A 15,445-nucleotide genomic window follows, 5' to 3' on the forward strand; every position below is an offset into this window, starting at 1 on the left:
CAGACTCATGTTTAGTCTCTTCTCTTTCGATTTGGGGCTTCCAGATCTTTGGTCTCTAACTTATATGGGTTTGGAGGTGTGGGTTAAGTGTAGTAGTTGTTTTCACATGACAAATAAATTGTATAAGTTTTCATAGTGTGGCCCAGTTTTGAGCCATGAGTACAATATTACATTTTAAATTACAATGTTACATCAAAACTAGGGATGCCTGATTCACAAATTAAACAGACTTTGAGTCCGTCCTTATCAATGAATCAGTCAAACAGGTAAGCAAAACGATTCTTTCTGAATATTATATTATTATATTACAGTTCACAAATCGTTCTGAGTGATTCTCACTTAATGCAACAGTAAGGAGTGCTGGATAAAACTGAAACCAACCCGGCTAATTCATAACATCTTAGCAATGAAGAAGGTCTTTCTTAAAACGTATCACAGTATTACCTACCAAGAAGTATTGAAATAGTGCTCTTACATGTAAACTTTAAGTATAGGCCAACTTCTATTTTGTAAAGGCAGTGCTAATTTGGGATGTCCACAGTTGGATGGAACCTAAATGATTTTCAAAACTTGAGACGTAAAAGCACAATGTATATTGACATTTGCAGGTGTCTGTGTCCCTGTATATCACAGTAGAGGAACCTGTTGCACACATGGATTGTGTAATGAGACAGTCCGTTCCATCAGAAGCTGTCAGAACTTGCTGTCTAACTTGTTCTTCAAAAGACCCGAATCTATAAGCTTGAAGACTGATGTGATATAACATCATGAGGATGAGTGATTGTGTCGTTAGACTGTCATGAGTTGCATTCTGCTCCATGTTCACAGCTGCAGCTGAGTACAGTGTCTCTTTTGATAACTCTGTCAAATCTAAAGTTCACAGACAGACACTTTCTCACATTTCAGATCACTTCCTTCAATCTACTGCAGATTCACTGCAAAATAATGAGATTCCTGGATGAACTCTGGCTGGTGTTATGAAGAGACAAGCAAGGCCTGTTTGCAGGAACTGGCTGACTAACAACAGTTTATAAGCTGGAGTTCCCCTTGTGTGCGTGTGTGTTTGTTCAGCACGTTCTCATTATCCGGCTGTTTTACTTATGCTTGGGAAGTGCATGTCAACAGGAGTCTGCCTGAGGGAGACAGGGAGGGTCTGTGTGTGTGTGCACATATCCACCAGGCCCTGTCTGTCAGGTCATTGGGTTTCTTGGAGACTCCAGGGGTGTGTGAAGGTCGGCAGGGAGGGAGGTGTGTGTCGGGTGGCGTGCCGAGTGTTGACAGTATGTGTGTGTGTGAGTGGTGCCAGGACAGGAAGTGGAACAGCATGGAGATGCTTCTCCTGCACAAAGCCTGTGTAGCATCAGCGACTCTCCTTTATTAACAGATGCAAATGTTTTTCTCCGTCTGTGTGTGTTTGTGTACAGAATGAGACACTGTAGCTGATACAGTGTCATACAGTCTGCACACAATGAGCTGTTGTTTGTTAGGTTTGTAAAATCATGTGTGTGATTTATTCTTTCTGCATATTGAAGCTCACTGTAATCCGGTTCACATATAAATAGTTAAAGGATATTTACTGTCGTTCATGGCACACTGGCGCTGTTCAGTGTGTCATGAATGGATTGTGTGGCTGTGTGACATTTTAACTGCTCTAATCATCAGAATCCTTGCTGGGTTTGCTTCTAGTGGTTGATTTTTGGCAGTTTTTAATGACCGTTAAATTGCTGTTAATTTTTTTCTTTCCAGTAGGTTTTTCCAGTTTATCTGGCCAATAAGAGCAGGATGCACTAAGAACTCAAAAGTTATATTCACTATTTTAGAATTATACAATGCAAAAATGTTAAACAGATTCATTTTTTTTTAAATCATGTTCTTAATATCTTTCAAATAATGAATGCCCTATAATTAACTATTTTATCAAATATTATGTAAAATAACTTTTAATTTTCTTTGCATGTGTTATTTATGTTTAAATTAAACAGTGTGATTGGCTTTATATTGGTCATCGGGTACCCTGCTCTCTAAGATATCAGCCATCAAAAAAGATTCTCTGAATCTTAAACATGTTTACTGTTTGAATGTAAATATTCTTGTTTTCATCTCGCATGAGGGGTTCACAGTGTTTTCAGAGATCTTGTCTTGGTTCATATGGTTGATCAAGAGAAACAGAAGCACTTCACTGTTGTGTTTGTGATCTGGTGTCATTTAGCTCACGTCCCACGCTTGGTGTCAAACTTTCCAGCACTGATCCAGGACCAGCCTCTGTAGACCTAACACAGCCATCTGAAAAAAGCATGAAGCTGACTTCAGATCAGCAGCTGATGTGATCACAGACGCAGATAACTGAGCCTCTTCCTGAGGAAGAAAGAGTGCTAACTGTGTGGCATGAAGGCCTCCTCCAACCGGATGTTTGCACCGCTCAGTCAAACACCTGCATTGGGACGCAGACGATATGTTAAGCACATGAAGATGTTTACTTGGCCTGCTGTGGTTGAGAGATCTGCTCAAGTGAAACCACGTGGGTTGCATGTGGCTCTCTTCCAGAGGTTGCACTTTTAAATATTCTGAGAAAGGAGAGCACTAGAGTCTAAAATACCAGATTAGACCAAAATCTGCATGCTAGTCCCAGGTGTTTGTTTGATGTTGGTATTGATGGTTTACCCGAACAGCCATACTGTTTAAATTAAATTAAATTAAATTAAATTCAAATCTATTTGTATGGTGCTTTTCACAATAGACATCGAATGCATGAGTCCACATTATAATTTAGAGTAATCTGTTATCAGAGGTAATTGTCTAAGTTATGTATTTCAGAAATGTACATATACAAAATCACATTTAGCTAAAACTGTATTAATTTAAACAATGTAATAATTTAAGGCAGAAACAATGAGCTCATTGAAGTAATGAATACTTGTTTGTTAACAACTGATTGTGACATTTAGAAAAATGGAGCATTGGTGCATGTTGATTCAGAGTTGCGTCTTCTGAGGTCTTCGCAGGAGTTGGCGTCTGTACACTGTTCACCAGCAAACGTGACTGATGAAGCAGCTTGACCTGCATAGTCACTGTGTTGAAGATGGTAGATCTTGCAAATAGCACCGCTGGTCTTTTCATCAGGGCAGCAGGCATGTTTAGTTTTAGGGTTTTTGTTAGAACATATCATGGGCAAGGGAAGCAGTGCTTCCTCAAAACAATTGGATAAGCAAATAATCCACTGTTCAAAAACACAACACAAAACAAATATTATGAAACATTATATTTAAAAGTGTACAAATCACTGAATGAACTTTACACAGTTATTGAACTGAAGTAAATCAACACTAGGCATGTGACGGTATTACATTTTCATATTACAATTGCTGAAGCTTTTATCATGTTATTGAATTAAGTTACAAAAAGAGCTGTCCTCCTAACAAGTTTAATAACTTTTTTCAGTAATAGTTTATTGTACAGTGTCCTTGTTACATATGTTGCATGTAGTTACTATAGTAATAACAGCGAATGATGCATAAATACATGCAACTAACCCTAAACCAAACCCTTATCCTAGCCTTAACCATATAATAAGTATATGTTAATTAATATTACTACGTGCTGTATAATTACACTCTAACAAGGACATCTTAAAATAGTGTAATGTTTTTTTCTTATAACAAAAACTCTCATTTAAATGCATGAAAACAATACACAAAAAAAATAATAATTTAAGCAAATGTTTAAAAAAGATTAAAGTTCAAAAGAACTATAAAGATGTCACTATTATGTTCTGTTAGTTTCTGTTTTCATGGACATTTGTTTTTAATTTGCGTCTATCATGTGTCCTTTGCAGATTCCCACCACTCATCTGTCTCCTTGGTTACCGTCATTATTATGTGTCAGCTGTGTTTGATTAATTATCCTCGTTTGTGTTTAGTACTTAACCCTCTGGGGACCAAGCTGTTTTTGGGGTCCTTGAGATGTTCTGACATGCCTTGACATTTGTGCTTTTTTCAGTTATTTATAAACATGTTAATGGCAAAGGTGTAAATTCACTCTATATAGCACAAACAGGGCTACCATAATATGCGAGCAACGTGTATGTAGATGTTTGTATTTTTAAGAGAATAATGTTTATGCGTGGTTATTGGAAAAAATTAAAATGAAAGTTGCTGAATACAAAACACATATTAAATATGTGTCCACAAGACTTTTGACTAATGGATGTTGTCCCTTTGAGTTCTAGCTTCAAAATGATGTAAAAATAGTCTTGCTTTATCGTTCACAAAAAAAAAATACATTGATTTAAATGGTGTAAAACAGGTTTTGCTTGGAAAGCCAATATGCGAGGGGGAGGAGTAGTTTACACCTTAGATTACAAGGATCCCACCCACTCTGCATAATTAGCCATTCACTCAGGTGTGAAACTGACTGAGCCACAATGCAAGGACAAAAGATGTATTTAGAAGAAGACTTATATTGACCATTTAAGATTTTGCTTACATCTCTCTTGTAAATATGTTTTGCTATTTTATTAAAAATGTTACAATTACAACAATAATTACAATTTCAACAATATTTCAAGTGTACTCTTTCTTTGTAAAAAAAAAAGAAAAAAAAAAAAAGATTATAGGCCTACATTTTATCATATGTATTCATTAGTTTGAATATAGCCAACATTGGAACATCTAACATCTTAGTCTATGAATTTATTTTTGACAAAAATAGTATTTTTTTTGCAGTTTAATACGTTGCTTATACAAATACATTTTATTTCAACATATTCCAGTCGATTTTTACTCATCTCAGTAGGCTATAGCAAAGCAGTTTATTCTTTCACACACAGACGCGCGATTCATATTTAGGCTAAACAGTCTTTACAAATATGTCCCCTTCATTCATCTCACAGAAAGGCGAGTCATATTATAGAAATGCGATTCATCTTTTTGCGGTTTACATAGGCCTACACTAACGTTATTCCATAACGTTATTCCACACGTGAGAAAAGAAAACAGCCTACCTCACTCCTTAGCGGAATCTGCTCCTCATTTCAGGAGATATTGCTCCTCATCAGCACTGTTCTGAGGAATGTTTTCTCCATAAGGTAGGCTATAATGTCTCACTCGCGAGGAGTCGCGACGCGCTTTGTTTACAGCTGATGTGGGCGTTTCACAGCTCTGAAATAGTTCTCAGAATTTGCGTTTGAATAGCACGCGCTCTCCGGGGAGTGGTCACATTACTGTGAATTAGGTCGTAATTAGAGATGTTCCGATACCCTTTTTTCCTTCCCGATACCGATTCCGATACCTGGACTCAGGGTATCGGCCGATACCGAGTACTAATCCGATACCTGTGTGTATATCTATACAGCTGCAATTCATACTAGCCCTGTATGAATTGATAGAATTATTTTATAAAAGGTATTTTAGTTTTACAATATAACTGTATAAAAAAGTGCAACAAATAAATCTAGGAATCTAAAAAATTATATATGAATAATAGGGACACAAAATTCACGGTTTGGTTCGATACCATACACTGGTGTCACGGTTCGGTACGTTTTCAATACAGCAAAAGGAAAGAAATGGCAGAGAAATTTCCTTGATTTACATTTTTTTTTTTTTTTTTTTTTTTTTTTAAACTAACATCATAAAGTAGGATAATTTTTTACTTTGAGCAATGATGGAGCTATACTTGACATATAAAACAAAAACAGCTCCTTATAAAAAAAAAAAATATTGTAGTAGTTATAAACAAAGCTTTATTTTATTTCAGATTAACATTTGAGGGCAGCAATTTTATTCATAATGTCAAAATAAAACCAACGTAACGTTACTTGAAAGCACAATGTTTCTTCCAGGTTTCCACGCGCTGTTTGATCCGTTAATAACGGAGAAATGTGAATGCTTCTCACTAGATTTCGCAGCGATGGTATTACTTCAGTGGCGAATTCAAATGCTTTCTTTACTGGATCTCTTAGTGCTGTGTAGTAACAGTGTAGCTTGATCAAGATCGGCTCGCGCTGCACTGGTCCAAACTGTTTAATGGTCCGTGAAGCACAAAATAACGAGTAGCGCAGTTTTGTTCCGTTTTCATTACGTTTGCCATTTGATGTTGGGCGCCAGCGTCTCTTACATTATGCACTTGCCGCGCACCTACATTTGAAAATTTGTGTTTTTTGTGAAAACTTCCTGTGTTGCCACAAGCAACCACTGTTTAGAGCAGCGAAGAAGAATTGATCTCCGATTTGCAGCGTAAAGCAAAGCTAGCGTGCATAACTAGGTATTGTTTAATAAAATGGTATCGGATCGGTACATGGGTAGATTACTCGCCGATACCGATGCCAGAATTTTTATTGGTATCGGCGGCATTTCCGATACTAGTATCGGAATCGGAACAACACTAGTCGTAATGAGCTCGACAGGAGTCGCTCTCTTTTTATACAGATTACAGAAGCTGAGAATATTTGTTTTTTATATAAATTACTTCATTTAAAAGATGCGATCTCAAGCTTTATGCCCGTGGGTCTGTTTGCCTGTTTGACTGAATTTTCGCGGAGTTATAGATCATTTTCGAACGCGTTTCAAATGGGAGTTTACTGACAGAGAGAAGGCAGAAATCGCATCATGTTAATTTTTCTTTATTTGTCAAAAAGCAAAACACTTTATTTTTATTGTGAGTATACAGAAAAAAAATAGAAACTGAACAGGATCGATTGATGTATTACACGAAAATGAAAGATCAAAATTAACAGAGCATTTAGTGTTTATTTTCATTGCTAAAAAAAAAAACGAGCAAAACGCGCGGGCGCGTTTGTGGTCCCCAGAGGGTTAAGTTGTTCCTTCTCCTGCACTCCTTGTCCGGTCACAGTTGATATTGATATGAATTCATTATTTGCGCTAACCTGTGTGGACTGTCATAATTATGGTCATCCTCTCCAACAGAGCTCAGCCAGTCCTCCAGCCCAATCGCTACTGGACATTTGCAGCCCTGCAGCGTCTCTGGGGATGCCCTACCAGGATATCGAGCCGCAGGTCATGCAACCACCAGCAACGCCTGTCCAAGAGGCTTTCAGTCTAGGATCCCTCCACTCCATCTCAGCCCGTCGACCTATCGGCTCCGTATTGGCTCCTCCCACCTTCGGCTCCACCAGAGACTCTCAGCGTAGCGGCTCCTCCGGGTTCCCTCATCCCACCGGCTCCCCCTTGGTCAGTTGTCACATCACTTCCGCTACTTACTTATGGACCATCCGCTGCGCTCCGTCCTTCCACTCCTTAGGCTGCAGCAGGTTCCTCCTTCCCATCGGCATCGCCTCTGTCCTTAGTCACACCGTCATCAACCCAGCCCTCAGGTACTCTGGCTCCACCTTCGATGCTCGTCGCCGGAGACCCAGGCGATGTCGCTCAGCTCCCTTGACCCTCGGTCTGCGCCATCAGATCAACTGGCTCTGTCTCCGTCGGTCATCGCCCGGATGTCGACAGCCAAGCAAGCAACATCTTTGCTCCTCCCTCCCTCATCTCCGCTGTGGGCTGTCGACATTGGAGAGCTCTGGGTCTGTGCCATCAGGAACTCTCCATCGTTGCTGCTGGGGTCTCATCGTCCTGGCATCACCAGCCCTTTGCCACATCCTGCCATCATCCCTCCTCGTCTGCCTCTCACAATCCCTTCACCATCACCTCGTCCTCCTCCAAAGCCCCCCTTCTGTCACAGCGCGAGGTTGCACAAGGTTGGGGACGTGATGTCACCATTATATACTGTATACAAGCCCGATCTCTCCACTGTCATCTAAATCTTTTAGGAGGTTGGACTGGTATGCCTACATGATGCCCATCGAATGCAGGCATGCACCAGCCCGACCCCCCCATCATATATGCCTTGCCCACCAACACAGAGATTTGGTGGGCAGCGTCAGAGTTTTGAGGGATGAGGCAGTGTCGGGTGAAAGATATGATGCTAGTGTCTCTTCAACCCGCGGCATCACCCCATAGCCATTCTCGTTTGAGCCCAGGATGGAGTAATAATTATGTACAGTTAGGCTCAATAATCTTGACGAGAACGGCCTTTTCCGTGACCGCGATACCTGTGTGTGAAGAAAGAAAGGCAGACTCCTACGTGAAGGCTGTGACCGAGACTGCAGGAAGTGCTCATCAAGTTTACTTTTCTTTTGCACCTCCTGCTTTTCTGATGGCAATTCAATGTTTAATTTGGCCACTGCTCTGGTCACAACCTCCAGCAGCTCCTCAAAATCAGTAGAATGAGGTGGTGAGTCCTCTAATTCTCCTACCTCAATGCTTAGAACATCTAACTCCTCAGAGCTAGATCTAACATCAGGTTCTTATCCCGGGCACAAGAAGCCGCAGAGTAGGCTTCCGACATCTGAATGGGAACAACAGAGCTGGCTGTGAGAGCTGAGAAATGACAGAAGGCGTCTCAAACTCGTCAGCCAGCTCCATTTGCAATCTCCATGATTGTAAATGCTGCACCGCCTTGGCGGAGCGTTCTGAGCGGCATCAGCTCGCAATTCACACAGGCAGTGCCATCAAGCACTGCCCGTGCATTCTCCTGCTCCGAGGCACATAACACAAGTGAGTGTGTGTCCCCATCAGTGATGTATCTAGGATAGGGAGACGCACACTGCTTGTATTGCCTCTCACTCGCCATTTCTTTTTTTTCACTTCCTTTGGAATATATAAGTGAATGCTTTGTACCGTAGGACAAACAACACCAAGTAAGACTGACAAGAGAAACACAGAATGCTTGCTGAAGAGCAAAAGCGAACACTGTTATGTGCCGGCTCCCCTTTGTAGCTTCCGTGTTCAACGTCACATGTAACATCATGGCGCAACACCAATCGAGATTGGGCTAGTTCCACACGTTTCAGACGCTATTACGCTGGAGGCTTTCCCCAAAGTGTCATCTTCAACACAACATGAGTTACCTCGAAAGGGAACTGAAATCATTTGGAGAAGGGATATGGAACTGTAATGCGGTCAAGACCTGCCTGGAACTACTTCAGCCATGCTTTTCATTGAAAATAATTGCACAACTTAGAACGTTCGTAAACCAATCAGATTCAAGCATTCATCAGCCTCGTAGTATAAGAATTAATAATGGAGGCTTCAGCGTATCTGTTTAGCTATCAATGGCAGCTTTGAAACCGTGGTGGAAGAAAGTAGTTCCACATAGCTACAGCATCTCTCTTGCTTCCTCTATTCTCATTTAGTTTTAACTGACCCCCTAAATCGTGCTGTGAATTTGGCGGGGGGTAACTGAGAATGGAAAAAATTAAGGAATGAAGGAAAAGTCATGTGAAAGGAGGCAGTGCCTCCATTGTGCTCTGACTGGCCTACAACTCATGCAATACATCCCGCCTCTCGTTTTCATGTGCATTCCACATCTTCCAATCAGTCTGTCAATCAATGAATAAATATTGGTATTAATGAGAAGACTACTTAAAAAGTATCACCGTTTTGTCAAAATCAAACTCGCAATATCTTGAAAAAATTATCAAGGTCTATTTTAGTGAGCAATCAGTTTGGTGTCTGTGACCATGCAGTATTTACTGAGCTTTGGGTGATGATCTGAAAATATGTTTACTATTAATAATGCAAAACTGAAAAAAATTGTTTTTTGATAGTGTAAGTAATCTTTACATAACTTGGAAAATATACAACATTAGGTGTAACTGTAACATGAATTTGCAATGTATTAAAACAAAAATTGTCTTGGTTACGTATGTAACCCTCGTTCCCTGAAGGAGGGAATAGGAGACATTACGTCGACGTGGCACCGTAATTGGGTGTAATTGGGTGTAACTGTAACATGAATTTGCAATGTATTAAAACAAAAATCGTCTTGGTTATGTATGTAACCCTCGTTCCCTGAAGGATGGAACGGGAGACATTACGTCGACGTGACGCCGTAATTAGGATCACTTCAGGGAGCCCTATCATCTTCGAGTGTCTACAGAACGAGCCAATGAACGTTGGCATGCATGAATCGCGTCATGCGCCCTGCCCCGCAGTGTGGGTATAAACACGGAAGCGATCGCACGCACCTTTGTTTTTCGCTGAGGAGCCGAGATCGTGATGGCTGTTACAGCGATGGTCAGCAACGGTGGTGACGGGACGTAACGTCTCCCGTTCCCTCCTTCAGGGAACGAGGGTTACATACGTAACCGAGACGTTCCCTATCAGTCGCTCACGTTCGACGTTACGATGTAATTGGGATCCCTATGGAAAACGCCATGGTTGCTGCCACATCCAGCACCCTACGCAGGACTCTCAGACCCCCACTGACTGGGGCGGAAGGCCTGCATATAGGGAGTTCAAACTGCTGTTCCTTTTATAACCCACACAGCGGAACTCTTGGATAACACTGGGAAAGCGTGCCTTTCCAGGGGAGAGGGACGCTGCAGAACCTACATTTCTGCCCGAATGGACGTAACATGTGGCGAATACATATATGGACTGGCCAGTTAGGGGCAGTACAACATATGGAATGTCACTGGGGTGTCTCCAGCCTGAGAAGGGGGAGACTACACCGGGCAGTGATGGCAAAGCGGACTCTGTTAGGTGTCGCCCAGCCCCGGCTCTTCAGATATCTGTCAGCAAGGCGCCGTGTGCCAGCACCCAGGATGAAGCGACACTCCTAGTGGAGTGGGCTCTCAACCCGAGCAGGCAAGGCATGCTTCGGACCTCGTAAGCCAAGGCGATGGCATCCACTATCCAGTGGGCCATCCTCTGCTTGGAGACAGCCTTTCCCTTCTGCTGGTCTCCGTAAAAGACAAAGAGCTGGTCTGAGGTCCTGAGGCTTTGCGTTCTGTCCACGTAAAGGTGCAGATTGTGAACGAGACAAAGAAAAGCCAGGGCTGGGTCTGCCACCTCCGAAGGCAGCGCTTGCAGGAAGGGAGTGGTAGGAACCTTGGGCATGTATCCGGACCGGGGTCTCAGGATCACGTGAGAGTAAGCCAGGCCGAATTCTAGACACGATTCGTCGACCGAAAATGCATGCAGGTCCAATGCAACCAGGAGTACTGTCTTACAGGACAGAATCTTTAACTCTGCTTATTGCAAAGGCTCAAAGGGTGGTCTCTGAAGTGCCGAAAGGAACAGAGACAAATTAAATGTGGGTATCGAGAGTGGGCGAGGCGGATTTAGTCTCCTGATATCTATGTCATGTCATGTCACTATCATGTCATATTTACTGACTGCAGGTGATGAAAGATTCCCGACTGATTTATTGCCTTTTAATAATTGTTTGCACTGATAAGACAAGACAATGATATGCAGACACACTGTGCATTCTCACCGTCGTCTCTGGTGCGTCAAGACGATGACATCACGGTTCAGCGGCAGTGCGATCACGTCTCTCCCTTCGAGGTGCCACTTACGCTTGCCTTTTGAAGTGCTTGCCTTTCTTTAACAGGTGTCATAAAAGGAAAGAAAATCCTGTATGCTGCTTCAAAGGCTTGAGTGTCATTAGGGCTAATAGGAATTTAACAGGTGGAGGGATGAAGAGAAACTCAGTGTAAAGACTACAAGAAGACTCCCGTTTTGTTCAGGCATCACTGAGCTTTGTGACCATATCTGAGTTTGGTATGTGTTGTTGCCCTTGTTGTGCTTTATCTTTCTGTTGTCATGTGTAGTCTAAATCCCTTTGAGCATTACTTGGACAATTTAGTTGAAATTACTTTTAGTCAACTTATGACATAAATTACTTAAAGGGATATTTCACCGCTGGAAAGATGAATGTGTATTTAAATTGGGTCATAGACTGAGATTTTTGGCTCATGTGGATAAAAGACAACAACTCCCAGAATGCACTTGCTTCGTTGCCCTGCTACACTCCCAAACCACGCCTACCGGTTACAGAGGGCAGTATCGGAAGAAATGATACAACTAGGCTACTAGCTGACTCGAAACTGAAAAGACACTGTTTTATCGTGAGATCCCACCCTCTATGGGCGGGTTGAAAACATGCGGAACTAGCTCCTACTACTGGCTGTAGTCTCTAGCCTCTGGCCAAAAAAGCCTCAGATGACGCAAAATGACGATTTTTGCGTCATCTGAGTTTTTTTTCCAGACACACAATACAGAAATCTCTCGTCTCAGGGGGACATGAGGGAGGGAAGCACGGTCATTCGAAAATGCTACCGGGTTTCTACTGATACAAAGCTTAATGCTAATCGGTGAAGTATCCCTTTAAGACATTCATCGGTTTGGTCTTGATATCCAGGAACTCCAAAAAAACGAGTCTCCAAGGATCAATACACCCTCATATCTCATACATATCTTGCCTAAAAGCTTTCTGCATGTTTATAAGAAAAACCACCAGCTTTCAAATAAACAGTAAAAATAGACCACCCTGGCTGATGCAATTCACAGAAAGCTACGGCACATCCATCTGTGCAGAATGTGTGCATTCAGGCTCATGGCTCCTGGTGGACTCCACTGGGTGCTGGGTTTTGTCCTGCAGAGTCTCCCAGATGCCCAGACTGACTTTACGAGCCGGATGGACGGCCATTATGTAACATACTGGTAGTGGTCAGTGCTCACAAACAAGTCAAGTCACCTTTATTTATATAGCGCTTTTACAGATTGTATCAAAGCAGCTTCACAGTGATAACATGAAAATAATACAACAAAGTTTGTTTCTAGAAGAAAATTGCATCATCGTCCACCTTAAGTAAGGCAGATCAATAATCTTGTTGAATATTAAATGTCCCCAACTAAGCAAGCCAAAAGCCAAGACAACAGTGGCAAGGAACCAAAACTTCATCAGGTGACAGAATGGAGAAACAAACCTTGGGAGAAACCAGGCTCAGTCGGGGGCCAGTTCTCTTCTGGCCAACGAGTGAACAGTGTATGATTAGGATTCAGGCAGCATTACAGGTCAGAAGTCAGATTGGATCAGAACATTCAGAATATTTATCAAACACTGTGACTCATACACCACTGTCTCTGTGTGAATTAGAATATATTTCAGGGTATGTGAATCAAGTGCTAGTTTTAAACACTTTCAGATAGATGCATGGATATACAGATCTTTGGCAATAATTCTAATTTTTAACAATACATTTATATCTGTCCTAGAGATGCAGTGGCAATTATTGAAATAAAAGAAGCCATGACGTTAATTTGCTGAAAACTCCAGAGTATGTTGTGCTTTGGATGCTCGTCCAAGGCAAAGCTTTCAATGGTTTCCACTACCAGGACTTTAACAGACCATATACACCCACATGTAAACTTCTGTTCTGCAATTTCACTTCTCTAGATGTGTAAACCACTAAAATGTGCTGTTGCGGCACTGCTAATATTGTTGGTTCCATTATGATAAATTACTGTTAGTGGTTTTTTTTTTTTTTTCCTCTTGTAAAAAAAGTACTAAAAATTTGGATAAAAGCATCTGCTAAATAAATAAATGTACTGTATATATATAAGCTGGTGAACGGTGGCTTTGCTTGTACACCAACTAACTAACTGTCAGGACTAATTGCATTATCCTTCCTGGACTGGTCTTTGAGCATAAAATGTCTTTACAAAATTCTTTAAGTGCTGTATTTGGAAGGAAACCGTTGTATTATAGCTACTGTCAAAAGTGTTTAAAAAGAGTTTATAAAGCATGTGTTTTTGCCTCATCTATATTTAGCATCGTACTTGGTTTCTTCCTGTTCCTTCGACTCTCGTTCCTTCTCTGCTTCTCATCTTCGTGGTAATTGTGCGACGTCTGACCTCTGAAGAACCGAGCATAAATACTGCGGCATGGTGGCAGGGTCACAGGTTAGCATTGATCGGCCGCTCAGCAGGAAGCCACTTTGACATTTGCAGGTCTGTGAGATGTGTTCCTCTTCAGCATGCCGCATGGCCTCTGGTGCTGCATTCTCATGAACCGTAGGCTAATGTGGCCACAAGTATCAAACATGTCTTTCCTTATAACAATCTCCAGAGATCATTCCCATCTGAAAGCTGCAAACGAGTGTTGGACGTTTTTTGGACTGGAGTTTATGAGGTTTATGGGTATCTGTGCGTTATGATTTTAGGGGTGTATGTTGTGCATATTGGGTCAGATATTAAATTATATTTCCATTACTGAAAAGCATATATACACAACAGTTCATAGCATCACCCATGATGGATGCCATATGTGGTATAGTGCTATTAGGGTAACCATACACTGATTTACTTTGAAACCTTTATTACTCAGAAATTGCTAGTAAATTTCACAAATAATTAAAAAGAAATGACACACTGAATTAAACATGAAATTTTAAAGTAGAAAAACTGAAATTGTATTTTCTTATAACATACTCAAGTAATATTTGTTTTCTTTAAAAGTTTACATATTTTTTTACACTCATGATTGTCAAAACTTGTCTCTTCACACAGTGAGCGCAGCATCAGTCTATTTGGGCTAAACAGTGGATCATTTATCATTGCTTTGGCACAAAATGCATTCAATCAATGACGATATCTTTCAAATAACATGAGTTCTGTTCTAACACAGACACAAACACCCCCAAAACTCGGTAAACCTACATGCCTGTTTGCACGTTTACTTAAGTTTTGAAAAGAGTAAGTTCAATACCTAACATATTACAAGACTGAACAAGACAGCAACTTACGTGTTTGGTGCTGGCCTATATGGATGTACTGATGAGGCTGACGGCAGAAAGGTGTGGTCATTGTTGAGTGTGCACAGGTGGTAGCCAGAGAGGATTATGGGAAATGTAGCGTGCTGAGGTTACCGGTCTGGAGGATTGTGACACATATACTGCAATTAATTTTAACAGTAGAAAGATGTCATTCTTGTTTCGTAAAGAAATTCTACAAAAGAAGACTGAATTGTTTTAAAAAGTATAGAGAAAATAAAGGTTGTAAAAATCAGTATATTTACATTCGGTTTCTCTGTATAGTATCCATAATTAGACTAAATTTGATTAAAGGTAGGATAGGCAATTTCAAAGAGGCTAGCAATAGCTCGCTTTAAAAGCAAAAGATCCCACCCTCCCTTCAGAGCGCTTTCCAAAGCCACGCCTCCTCCAAAGCACATGAACGCACAGGAGAGTCTGCAAAACGTCACAAGATGAGAGACAGCATTAAATTACCCTAATGTCTCAAAGCACATAATATTACAATAATAATGAATGTAAACAACTTACAGAGCTTAAGTTGTACCACCTGACTAATGCTGATTAATTTTGGCGTTGATAGTGTTGACATAGAAAAGCATGAATCTGAGTGTGAGGACCTGAACAGCACTAGGCAGAATGTCACAGGTTGCCATCTCATAATTACGGTTATGACATGGTGTGAACAAAGCATAAGCTCGATGTTTCGGTTCAGGAGTAACTGTAAAAAGTGTCTGCTGTGTGTTTGACTGTCTGTCTACAACTCTGCATAGCCTCATGGAACGCGCCGATGACGTGTGAAATTTTTTTGGTCCTGAGACTTCCACAGAAGATATT

General features: G+C 41.2%; 1 protein-coding gene across 6 annotated transcripts in view; it reads left to right on the forward strand.

The window, feature by feature from the left end:
• Positions 1 to 15,445, forward strand: part of LOC311067761 (uncharacterized protein) — a 137,373-nt gene that overhangs the window by 90,058 nt on the left and 31,870 nt on the right. For 2 of the 6 annotated variants that reach the window (XM_084089831.1, XM_084089833.1), the window contains one exon: positions 6,924 to 13,971. The exons of 2 other annotated variants lie outside the window; for them this stretch is intronic. In XM_084089831.1, coding sequence (XP_083945957.1) covers positions 6,924 to 7,718 — 795 coding nt within the window. In that variant the 3' untranslated portion in view covers positions 7,719 to 13,971. Of the gene's footprint in view, positions 1 to 6,923; positions 13,972 to 15,445 lie in introns of those variants that run through there. 2 more of the 6 variants (XM_084089832.1, XM_084089830.1) reach the window with 2 other exon arrangements.

This window comes from Abramis brama (genome assembly GCF_963993115.1).
Source record: "Abramis brama genome assembly, chromosome: 17".
Classification (NCBI taxonomy): Eukaryota; Metazoa; Chordata; class Actinopteri; order Cypriniformes; family Leuciscidae; genus Abramis; species Abramis brama.